Raw genomic sequence first — 13,142 nt, forward strand, 5'->3', positions numbered from 1 at the left:
ATGGTACACATAGGAGAGGCTTCACTTGCCGCGACTTTGTTATTTTCTGCAGTAGACGTCGCGATGAATGCACTGATATTGCTAGCCCCTTTAGCCAGCATGGCCTTCTTGTGCATTTCTGTGGATGCATGCTGAGTTAGGTCATTCTCCCCTCCAATGGCCAATTGAGAATTCCCGACGGCATAAAGTACAGAAAGCAACAGAAATGACTTTTCAGGAATTGGCGCGTTTAGGCTATACTGTGATTGGATGAATATACGGGACAAGGGATGTCCCGTATGGGACAAACCAATTTAGCCCAATATAAGGGACATCCCAGCTAATACGGGACAGTTGGCAACCCTAAGCACACAGCACAGCAAGGCAGGAAAGGAGTCAGAAGACTCTGGTAGATTGCTGGAACACAGACGAAAAACCTGACCGTCGAGGAGTATCCAAGGCTAGTCGGCCCAAACGTGTCTAGACAGTCAGTCACAACACAGATGTATCCTCTCTCGGCTTTCAGGGAGGGCACCACACCGGCTTATCTCCTCATGTCGAAACCAGCAGATGTCCCTGCTTGGTTTACTAGCGATTTTAACACTTCGATTGCTTTGATCCTGTAGGATTTTAGATTTTGCCTGTTGTTTAACTTTCGCAGCCTATAACGGTTTTGCAAAGTAATAAAAACGTGTAACACTTGAAACAAACAAACAGCGTGACACAACACGCTTAGCGAAACTGCCCTGCCGCCATCTTGATTGTAGAAATGTGTTGGTCCATGCCTCACGACCTGAAATAAAAGATCCCAGGACTAAAAAGCATGTTCAATGGAAATTCTTGATTTAAATAATTTTTTACTCTAGGCTTAAACTGTTTCCCAGAACCTGGCCCTACAACTTTCAAACAGAGCTTCGTTGGTTACTCCACACCAATCCTCTCTCCCTATTTACATTTTAGTCATTTAGCAGAGGCTCTTATCCAGAACAACTTACAGTAGTGAATGCATACATTTTAATACTTTTTTCTTGCTACTAGTCCCCTGTGGGAATTGAACTCTGCAAGCAGCCATGCTCTACAGCCTGAGCTACACTTGTCTCCCCTCCTGGGCTGTAAGCTGTGTTGACAGAAGGAGCTCTTTTGGCTGTGTGAACTCACCAGCTGATCGGGACTGGCATGTCCCTACAAACACACACACACAAAAAAAAGCCTATTTATTACTAGTGTGGGGGGTTGCTAGTGCAAGAGGGAAATAGGCCTATATGATGTACAAATGTATGTACAGTAAGTGTGTGTGTGTGTGTGTAATGTATTACTTGTCAATTCAGTGTGGAGTGTTTCCCCTATATTTATTTAGCTGCAGTGGCCCACTGCATGTTGTTCTGATACACAACTTTAACATTCACTGCCCTTGACATACTCAGATCTTGCAGAAATGTTGTCAGCGCTTTTAAATGTAACCTGCTAAATAGTTGCATTTGAAAATGTTGAGTACTCAATAATTTAATTGAATACAAACACAGATTCCAGTACTTGAGTACTCGCGCACATCCCGAGTGTGTGTGTACATGCACGTGTGTGTGCGTGTGTGTGCTTGGGTGAGTGCACGCATGCGATCAGGTATCAGGCTCTGAGTAGCCTACATATGTAAATTGAGGGGCCCTCTAGAATTCCATTTTACATGCTTCTCAACTTCTCTCTTGTCATAACTAATCCTTCTCCCAATCCACCCCCATCCCAACCCTCCACCCATCACCCGCTCTACTCTTCAAGTTTAATTACATTTCTGTCCACTGTCAAACAGCGTTTTGACAGGCCAATCTTCCCAACCAAATATTTATAAACGTTAAAGCCGACGTGTTGAGAGCTACCCAGCAGAGAGAGAAGGATGAGGGTGGAGGGGTGGCTGGGGGGGGTTAGATTATGGGATCGCCCTTCTCTATACAGAGCTACGGTGTCTATCTGACCTCATCAGCTTGTGTGTGTGTGTGTGTGTGTGTGTGTGTGTGTGTGTGTGCGCATGTGTGCGTGCGTGCGTGCGGCCTCAGCTTCCCTATTTAACATGGTTACAGATCCACTTCATTTCTCCCCACACTCTCTAAATCGGGTTAATTCTACAGACTGGAGAGGGATGGAAACACACACACCACATACCCACACATGCGGTAGAAAGGGAGGATTGGGATGGTTGGGAACCATAATCTGACAAAGTGCTATTTAAGACTGTTCCAGTATTTTATGGGTGTTCTTTATTGGCTAAAGTTCAGTACAGTGATTCAGACTTGGGGTATATGTTGTGGTACATTGGGTTAGTTATATGTGACTCAGAGACAAGCCGAGACACCACATCATGTAGAGAGAGTGATCGGGGTAATTTGATCATAATATTGCAATATTAGTGTGGGATGCTGCAGGTCACCAGCAGTCAGTCACTCTAGATAGATTCCAAATATACTTCAGCCACACACACAAACACTCACACAGGCGCGTGCACGCACGCACACACATGCCTCTCCTCCCCTTCTCTCCCTCCATCCATCTCCTCCCTCCCCTGCTCTACTCACCTGTCCTGTTGATCTCGATGATCTCCTCCTGGGCCAGAGGGCAGTCCCCTCCCCCCAGGCTGCCTGAGCCCACCATACCCGGCCCGGCAGTGGCCATGGCCAGGGCGTCTGGCTTGCAGTAGTTGGGCGAGCCCGGCATGGTGGGCCGAGGGATGTGCTTGCCCTTCCTCTTGGGCAGCTTCTGCTTGGCCATGGCCAGTGAGTAGTACATGCCAAAGTTGTTGACGATGACGGGCACAGGCATGGCAATGGTCAGCACCCCCGCCAGGGCACACAGTGCGCCCACTAGCATCCCCGACCACGTCTCGGGGTACATGTCCCCATAGCCCAGAGTGGTCATGGTGACCACGGCCCACCAGAAGCCAATGGGGATGTTCTTGAAGTTTGTGTGTTTGGCGGCCGTAGGGTCGTCAGGGTCGGCACCGATGCGCTCGGCATAGTAGATCATGGTGGCGAAGATGAGCACCCCGAGGGCGAGGAAGATGATGAGGAGGAGGAACTCGTTGGTACTGGCGCGGAGCGTGTGGCCCAGCACCCGCAGACCCACGAAGTGACGAGTCAACTTGAAGATACGCAGGATCCTGACGAAGCGCACAACTCGCAGGAAGCCCAACACGTCTTTGGCGGCTTTGGAATCCAGACCGCTCAGCGCCACCTCCAGGTAGAAGGGCATGATGGCAATAAAGTCAATGATATTGAGGGTGCTACTGAAGAACTCCTTCTTGCATGGGCAGAAGATCACGCGCATCATGACCTCGATGGTGAACCAGATGACGCACGTTCCCTCCACATAGGTGAGCCAGCCGTCGGTCACCACCTCGTAGACGATCTCCTGACTTGTCACATTGCCCACCGTCACATTTTCTGTTTTGTTGTAGATGGTGTTGAAGGCCTCGTGCGTCTCCAGGCAGAAGGTGGTGATAGAGATGAGGATGAACAGAAGGGAGAGGAACGCACAGTACTGTAGGAGAGGAGAGAGGGAGAAAGATGGTTAGGTTCAAGTTTTTTGTACATAGTTGCCTGTTACAGGATTATGTTTCTTGGGCTCATTGAATTCTCACCGAAGCCTAACCCAAAGGATCACATGGATTTACAGATGATGTCATTCACAAACTGTATCACAGAAAACATGCAGCAATAGAGGTTAACCTAAACTGCAAAAAAAAAACACCAATGGTTCCCACTTTGCATGAATAGATCTGTTTTACACAGTTTTATGTCTAAAGCCAACGATTACACAGGCACTCTGATGAACTCACAGTTCAAGTGAACAAACCACATACCAACCATACAGTCAGGATTGGGGAGTAATGGATTACAAAAAAATTGTGACTGTAATTCGTTATGTTACCAGCAAAAATATTGTCATCAGATTACAGAGATTTTTGAAAAACTAAATGATTACTTCTAGGATTACTTTTACATTCAGAAAAGACGTTTGCACCAACATTATTTGACACCTTTCTGTTTTTTCAGTTACATTTTCAGTGCAAATGTAAGTTTGTTCCGCCTGAGCGAGTGACCACAAGTCAGAGACCAATATGATGACACACAAAACTAGCTGAAATCACTCAGTTCTGCCTCAAGGACAAGACTCATAAATGTCAAACTGCTAAAGAGGCGATTAGAAGAAGACAAACATCGTCTTCTTCTAATGATTACCAACAACGATGAGACAGCCTACAGGGAGGAGATGAGGGAAGGTGGAAAGCTTCAAGTTCCTCAACGTACACATCACTAAAAAGCTGAAATGGTCCCCCCCCCACACAGACAATGTGGTGAAGAAGGCGCATCAGCGCCTCTTCAACCTCAAGAGCCTAAATACATTTGAGTGGTGCCTGGCCCCTAAAACCCTCACAAACTTTTACAGATGCACAATTGAGAGCATCCTGTCGGGCTGTATCACCGCCTGGTACGGCAACTGCACCGCCCACAACCGCAAAGCTCTCCAGAGGGTGGTGCGGTCTGCCCACACATTACTGGGGGCAAACATCCCGCCCTCCTGGACACCTGCAGCACCCGATGCCATAGGAGGGCCAAAAATATCATCAAGGACATCAACCACCCGAGCCACTGCCTGTTCACCCCGCTATCATCCAGAAGGCGAGGTCAGAACAGGTGCATCAAAGCTGACACAGAGAGACTGAAAAACAGCTTCTATCTCAAGGCCATAAAGACTGCTAAACAGCCATCAATAGCACATCAGCAACGGTTGCCTATAGACATAGATTAGGAATCACTGGCCACTTTTAGAAATGAATTACAACCCACTTAAATAATGTTCCGTATCTTCCATTACTCATCTCATATGTATAAACTGCCCTCCACACTATTCCACGGTATCTTAGCCACTTTTAAATTGTGTTTACATATTGATTCACCCAGTTCATATGTACAGTGAAGTCGGAAGTTTACATACACTTAGGTTGGAGTCATTAAAACTGGTTTTTCAACCACTCCACACATTTCTTGTTAACAAACTATAGTTTTGGCAAGTCAGTTAGGACATCTACTTTGTGCATGTCTCAAGTCATTTTTCCAACAATTGTTTACAGACAGATTATTTAATTTATAATTTAAAAAAATCACAATTCCAGTGGGTCAGAAGTTTACATACACTAAGTTGACTGTTTGGTGCTTGGTTGTGAATGGGTCTTCCATACGGACAATGACCCAAAGCATACTTCCAAAGTTGTGGAAAAATGGCTTAAGTACAACAAAGTCAAGGTATTGGAGTGGCCATCACAAAGCCCTGACCTCAATCCCATAGAAAATTTGTGGGCAGAACTGGAAAAGCGTGTGCGAGCAAGGAGGCCTACAAACCTGACTCAATTACACCAGCTCTGTCAGGAGGAATGGGACAAAATGCACCAAACTTATTGTGGGAAGCTTGTGGAAGGCTACCTGAAACGTTTGACCTAAATTAAACCATTTAAAGGCAATGCTACCAAATACTAATTGAGTGTATGTAAACTCCTGACCCACTGGGAATGTGATGAAAGAAATAAAAACTGAAATAAATAATTCTCTCTACTATTATTCTGACATTTCACATTCTTAAAATAAAGTGGTGATCCTAACTAACCTAAGACAGGGATTTTTTACTAGGATTAAATGTCAGGAATTGTGAAAAACTGAGTTTAAATGTATTTGGCTAAGGTGTATGTAAACTTCTGACTTCAACTGTATGTATATATATTCTTAATCCATTCCTTACTTGGATATACGTGTATTTTGGGTATATTTTGTGAAACTGTTAGATATTACTCATTAGATATTACTGCACTGTCAGAGCTAGAAGCACTAACATTTCACTACACCCGCAATAACATCTGCCAAACACGTGTATGTGACCAATAAAATTAGATTAGATTTATATTACAAATGTAACATCTACTGCAGGATAAATCCATGTTAGAGTTTACATAGCTGGCCATAAATAGATGATGTTGCATTTTTTCTTCATGGGTTGGTTATGTAGTCTTCTTCTAACCTGTTGCTTTCTACTACAGGCTATATCTTTACATAAAAAAACAACAGTCTGTCAGATTTTCTGTCATTCCAATTCATTTAATATCCCTTGATCTTCAAAAATTGAAAATAGGCCTAGCTATTAGATTAGACTAATTGTTTAACTGAGCTGCTATATTGTACAAATTCATGAAAACACAAATTAGCTTTTTGGTCTTAAATTCAGATTTTATGACTTTGTGGCTAAAACGTATTAGCCACGCTCTTAAATAATGCAACCAAGCCTTATTACACTCTTGAATAATGCAAAAATGTACACGCAAGGGTTTATTTTCTCATTAGTACACACATTAAATGTAGCTTGCAAGACAATAACACAGCTAGCTAGCTAGAACACCATTCATAGATGGTAAATCAAATCAAATTTTATTTGTCACATACACATGGTTAGCAGATGTTAATGCGAGTGTAGCGAAATGCATGTGCTTCTAGTTCCGACAATGCAGTAGTAACCAACAAGTAATCTAGCTAACAATTCCAAAACTACTACCTTATAGACACAAGTGTAAGGGGATAAAGAATATGTACCTAAAGATATATGAATGAGTGATGGTACAGAGCGGCATAGGCAAGATACAGTAGATGGTATTGAGTACAGTATATACATATGAGATGAGTATGTAAACAAAGTGGCATAGTTAAAGTGGCTAGTGATACATGTATTACATAAAGATGCAGTAGATGATATAGAGTACAGTATATACGTAGACATATGAGATGAATAATGTAGGGTATGTAAACATTATATTAGGTAGCATTGTTTAAAGTGGCTATTTTACATCATTTCCCATCAATTCCCATTATTAAAGTGGCTGGAGTTGAGTCAGTGTGTTGGCAGCAGCCACTCAATGTTAGTGGTGGCTGTTTAACAGTCTGATGGCCTTGAGATAGAAGCTGTTTTTCAGTCTCTCGGTCCCAGCTTTGATGCCCCTGTACTGACCTCGCCTTCTGGATGATAGCGGGGTGAACAGGCAGTGTCTAGGGTGGTTGTTGTCCTTGATGATCTTTATGGCCTTCCTGTGACACCGGGTGGTGTAGGTGTCCTGGAGGGCAGGTAGTTTGCCCCCGGTGATGCGTTGTGCAGACCTCAATACCCTCTGGAGAGCCTTACGGTTGTGGGCGGAGCAGTTGCCGTACCAGGCGGTGATACAGCCCGACAGGATGCTCTCGATTGTGCATCTGTAGAAGTTTGTGAGTGCTTTTGGTGACAAGCCAAATTTCTTCAGCCTCCGGAGGTTGAAGAGGCGCTGCTGCGATGCTGTCTGTGTGGGTGGACCAATTCAGTTTGTCTGTGATGTGTACGCCGAGGAACTTAAAACTTACTACCCTCTCCACTACTGTTCCATCGATGTGGATAGGGGGGTGTTCCCTCTGCTGTTTCCTGAAGTCCACAATCATCTCCTTAGTTTTGTTGACGTTGAGTGTGAGGTTATTTTCCTGACACCACACTCCGAGGGCCCTCACCTCCTCCCTGTAGGCCGTCTCGTCGTTGTTGGTAATCAAGCCTACCACTGTTGTGTCGTCCGCAAACTTGATGATTGAGTTGGAGTCGTGGGTGAACAAGGAGTACAGGAGAGGGCTCAGAACGCACCCTTGTGGGGCCCGAGTGTTGAGGATCAGCGGGGTGGAGATGTTGTTGCCTACCCTCACCACCTGGGGGTGGCCCGTCAGGAAGTCCAGTACCCAGTTGCACAGGGCGGGGTCGAGACCCAGGATCTCGAGCTTGATGACGAACTTGGAGGGTACTATGGTGTTATCGCCTATTGACGATAGTATCTTCTGACCAGGGCAGTTTTGTTAAGATTTCCGACGCTTCCTTTAAAAATGAACATGCATCGCTTGCAGTACGGTTTTGGAAACATAAGTAGCATATATTTCATATCAGCGAGAAACAATACAAATACAAAAAAAGTTCAATTACTAGACACCTTAATAGGGTTAAGGTTCACACACAGCCATATTCCCATGTTACAGCGCATGTTTACGGAAAACAGACGAAGATAGAGTGGACTACCTGTGCTAATTATTTATCTGTGTCTCCGAATACCTGTGTGTAAACGGAAGATGGACGCCACAAACATGTTGTCACTGAAAAATACTGTCTGCTGCAACTGTGATAAAACGTATTTTGCATATGTGAAATTATTTTGATGTGATATGAAAGTAGAGAGATTTATGTTTCTAGATCCGTACAGCAATTGAGATGGAGTGTTAGGCTGTTTTGGTTTCCAGAGCTAATTCACCTTTAAACAGAACATGTATGGTCCTTGGCTCCTTTTGTCCATTATTGGGCTAGCTAGCTAGTAATGTTAGCATATCAAACATGAACGTTCAGCCCTCTCATACGAATATAAAAGTACATTTTTATTAATATCATGTAAGTCAACACCGTTGAGCTTCCATTTTTTAAAGCTACGGGCGACAATTTGAGAATGTAACAAGTTGTTAATGCAATTTCAGATGAAAACTCAATAAAACTAGTTTAAAATATAATGAACATGTCTACATTTCAGCTGTTTCAAAAACATTACTCTGCTATTAGTATTTTTACTGTATGAATGTTGGGCTCAAGGACACAATTCTGTTTACACTCCCCTGCTTAGAGGGGGGCATCTGTTGGACGAGTGTCGTGCGCGACCTCCGGAGATAGCATTCGAGACATGAGAAATACGCAAGTTTACATTACAGTAGTTTCTCTCGAGAATAGATACCATTAGAATCTCTCGAAATTCGCCTTAACTCTTGTCAATGAGAATAGACCCATAGCTTTGGCCAATCAGCTGACTGTGAATGTAAATAAAATATTTGCTGAATGAATGTTCCCTGATATGTAGCTATATACAGTGGGGCAAAAAAGTATTTAGTCAGCCACCACTTGTGCAAGTTCTTCCACTTAAAAAGATGAGAGAGGCCTGTAATTTTCATCATAGGTACACTTCAACTATGACAGACAAAATGAGAAAAAAAATCCAGAAAATCACATTGTAGGATTTTTTATGAATTTATTTGCAAATTACGGTGGAAAATTATTATTTGGTCACCTACAAACAAGCATGATTTCTGGCTCTCACAGACCTGTAACTTCTTCTTTAAGAGGCTCCTCTGTCCTCCACTCGTTACCTGTATTAATGGCACCTGTTTGAACTTGTTATCAGTATAAAAGACACCTGTCCACAACCTCAAACAGTCACACTCCAAACTCCACTATGGCCAAGACCAAAGAGCTGTCAAAGGACACCAGAAACAAAATTGTAGACCTGCACCAGGCTGGGAAGACTGAATCTGCAATAGGTAAGCAGTTTGGTTTGAAGAAATCAACTGTGGGAGCAATTATTAGGAAATGGAAGACATACAAGACCACTGATAATCTCCCTCGATCTGGGGCTCCACGTAAGATCTCACCCCATGGGGTCAAAATGATCACAAGAACGGTGAGCAAAAATCCCGGAACCACACGGGGGGACCTAGTGAATGACCTGCAGAGAGCTGGGACCAAAGTAACAAAGCCTACCATCAGTAACACACTACGCTGCCAGGGACTCAAAACCTGCAGTGCCAGACGTGTCCCCTTGCTTAAGCCAGTACATGTCCAGGCCCGCCTGAAGTTTGCTAGAGAGCATTTGGATGATCCAGAGGAAGATGAAACCAAAATAGAACTTTTTGGTAAAAACTCAACTTGTCGTGTTTGAAGGACAAAGAATGCTGAGTTGCATCCAAAGAACACCATGCCTACTGTAAAGCATGGGGGTGGAAACATCATGCTTTGGGGCTGTTTTTCTGCAAAGGGACCAGGACGACTGATCCGTGTAAAGGAAAGAATGAATGGGGCCATGTATCGTGAGATTTTGAGTGAAAACCTCCTTCCATCAGCAAGGGCATTGAAGATGAAACGTGGCTGGGTCTTTCAGCATGACAATGATCCCAAACACACCGCCCGGGCAACGAAGGAGTGGCTTCGTAAGAAGCATTTCAAGGTCCTGGAGTGGCCTAGTCTCCAGATCTCAACCCCATAGAAAATCTTTGGAGGGAGTTGAAAGTCCGTGTTGCCCAGCAACAGCCCCAAAACATCACTGCTCTAGAGGAGATCTGCATGGAGGAATGGGCCAAAATACCAGCAACAGTGTGTGAAAACCTTGTGAAGACTTACAGAAAATGTTTGACCTCTGTCATTGCCAACAAAGGGTATATAACAAAGTATTGAGATAAACTTTTGTTATTGACCAAATACTTATTTTCCACCATAATTTGCAAATAAATTCATAAAAAATCCTACAATGTGATTTTCTGGATTTTTTTTCTCATTTGGTCTGTCATAGTTGAAGTGTACCTATGATGAAAATTACAGGCCTCTCTCATCTTTTTAAGTGGGAGAATTTGCACAATTGGTGGCTGACTAAATACTTTTTTGCCCCACTATATATACAGTGCCTTGCGAAAGTATTCGGCCCCCTTGAACTTTGCGACCTTTTGCCACATTTCAGGCTTCAAACATAAAGATATAAAACTGTATTTTTTTGTGAAGAATCAACAACAAGTGGGACACAATCATGAAGTGGAACGACATTTATTGGATATTTCAAACTTTTTTAACAAATCAAAACCTGAAAAATTGGGCGTGCAAAATTATTGTTTGGCGTAAAAGCAACACAGCTCATCACCCTGAACACACCATCCCCACTGTCAAACATGGTGGTGGCAGCATCATGGTTTGGGCCTGCTTTTCTTCAGCAGGGACAGGGAAGATGGTTAAAATTGATGGGAAGATGGATGGAGCCAAATACAGGACCATTCTGGAAGAAAACCTGATGGAGTCTGCAAAAGACTATCTTTATGTTTGAAGCCTGAAATGTGGCAAAAGGTCGCAAAGTTCAAGGGGGCCGAATACTTTCGCAAGGCACTGTATATATATGTGCTGCGTTTTGGGTCATTGCAGTGGTACTGTAGTTTGCATTCAGACCTGTGCTTCTGATAAAAGACGGAAGATAGGTGGTGCCAGACACCACGAACAACAGACCAAAAATACACACTAGAGGTAGAGAGAGGGGGATTAGAGAGGAAGAGAGAGAGATAGAGAGAGAGAGGGAGGGATGCAGCTAAAACAGTATGGACATCCTGAATGCTGCAATCTCATTGACACTGCACTGAGACAGAAAGAGAGAGAGAAATGGTGAGAGAGGGAGAGAGAGAAAGAGCTGGGGAAAAAGAGAGGCGGAGGTAGAAATCGGTGAGAGGGGGATTCAAGATGGAGTGCGACTGTACAGTAGAGACAGAGCGAGGTGGAAAGAGGAAGAGGGAGATGAATAGAGAGCGAGGGAGAGAAAGAGAGAGAGATGAGGGTTAGTGAGTTACGACGCTGTGGGCAATGCGCGGCCACCATTATGAAAACAGACATGTCATGTTCGCCTTCACATAGATAAATGTCTATCGATTGAGCCGGCGTGCCTGTTTAAAGCACCAGGCCTTTTCTCCTGTCGGCCCCCTGGATCAATAGTACCTGTTCATCTCAGGGACACGGAACCTCACTCTCTCTCACACAACCGACCTGAACCCAAACTAACCCGACCCAGCTTCAACCCAACCCAATCTCAACACTGCCTAACCCAACCCAACCTCAACCCAGCCTAACCCAACCCAACCTCAACCCAGCTTCAACTCAACATAACCTAACCCAACTTCAGCCCAGCCTCAACCAAACCAAACCTAACAAAACCCCAACCCAACCTAACTCAACCAAGCCTCAACCAAACTTAACCTAAACCAACCTCAATCTAACCCAGCCTCAACCTAAACTAACTCAACCAAGCCTCAACCTAACCAATCGGCAACCCAGCCTCAAACTATGGCTGGGCAATATATTGAATTCATTAGATTCATTAGATTCAAAGTATGTTTAGATAGTATGTTTTAGCACGATATTCCAAATGCCTGTATTTATGTCCACTTGTTCTCGTGTTGTCTTTTTGGTCTCGCTCCTTCTGCTGTGACTGTGCAACTTCCAATTTACACACAAATACCAACCTCATCCCCCTGCCACTGAGAACAACAAATGGGAAAAATAACTTTTTCCTCTCCGACAAAATGCGGTTTCTACTCGCCATTTGCGGTTTGGTCCAGCAGAACCGCTCATATGGACGGTGAAACACATTGAGACATTATTTTACAATAATAAACTAAAACTTAATGATGCACTATGCAGAAATCGCTTCGCTATTTCTTGGTTGCTAAAATTATAATAGTTTGCCTAATTTCAGTTTGTGTGACAAAACAAGCAAGTATAGTGTAGAGAATCATTGTACCGTCTAAACTGCTGTGAAATATATTTTCGATTAACAAAAAATATTGTATTTTAAGCTGTTTGAAGCTTAAACCAAAAGTAAAAGACGCAAAAACGAAAACTTAAGAACAAAGTGGACAGGCTAGCATGCTGTTCAAGCAGTGGGAGATGGACAGAAGGGTGTGTTCATACCAAATTCAACTGTTCTACCTTGTTAGCTAGCAAATAGATCCAAGTTGGCTAAACTTTAAATATAAAGATTAGCAGGCTACGCACTAGCACATGGAATTGTGCTTCAGAGATGGCTTTTGAGACCTGTGTACATTTTCTATAATGGCTGCTACAAGAAGTTGGTCATTATTAGTGATTGTGCATTATGCAGGGTTTTGGTAAAATTTTTAACAAAAATGGCATTTTCATAGACAGTTAAACTAATTTGATAAAATAATTACATTATTAGTGGGTCATTATTGTGGAAGGTAGCCAAAGTATAATTTCACAAGCCCTGAATTCATTAAATTATTGTTGACTGTTTAAAATGCAGTGTATTTTACCTTTACTTGTACAACAAAGCCTATATAGAGAAAACATTTCAAAAATCAAGAAAAATGTGCTTTTCTTTCAAAAACAATGACGTTTCTAACTGACCCCAAACTTTTGAACGGTAGTGTATATTCTGAATCGCCCATAAATAAAAAATAAATAAAAATGGAGGTATGATTTTTAGGCCATGTCGCCCAACCTCTCTCTGCCTCACCCTCGCCCTCTACCTCACCCTCTGCCTTTCTCTCTGT

At 43.3% G+C, this 13,142-nt stretch overlaps 1 protein-coding gene across 3 annotated transcripts in view; it reads right to left on the minus strand.

Annotated features, from left to right (window-relative positions):
• The window catches only part of LOC110521873 (voltage-gated potassium channel KCNC1), a 155,933-nt gene that overhangs the window by 73,139 nt on the left and 69,652 nt on the right, over positions 1–13,142 (minus strand). For all 3 annotated transcript variants that reach the window (XM_036968949.2, XM_036968947.2, XM_036968950.2), the window contains exon 2: positions 2,544–3,504. In XM_036968949.2, the coding sequence (XP_036824844.2) occupies positions 2,544–3,504 (961 nt within the window). The remainder of the gene's footprint in view (positions 1–2,543; positions 3,505–13,142) is intronic.

This window comes from Oncorhynchus mykiss, chromosome 4, assembly GCF_057628025.1.
Source record: "Oncorhynchus mykiss isolate SJ-2025 chromosome 4, ASM5762802v1, whole genome shotgun sequence".
Taxonomy (NCBI): domain Eukaryota; kingdom Metazoa; phylum Chordata; class Actinopteri; order Salmoniformes; family Salmonidae; genus Oncorhynchus; species Oncorhynchus mykiss.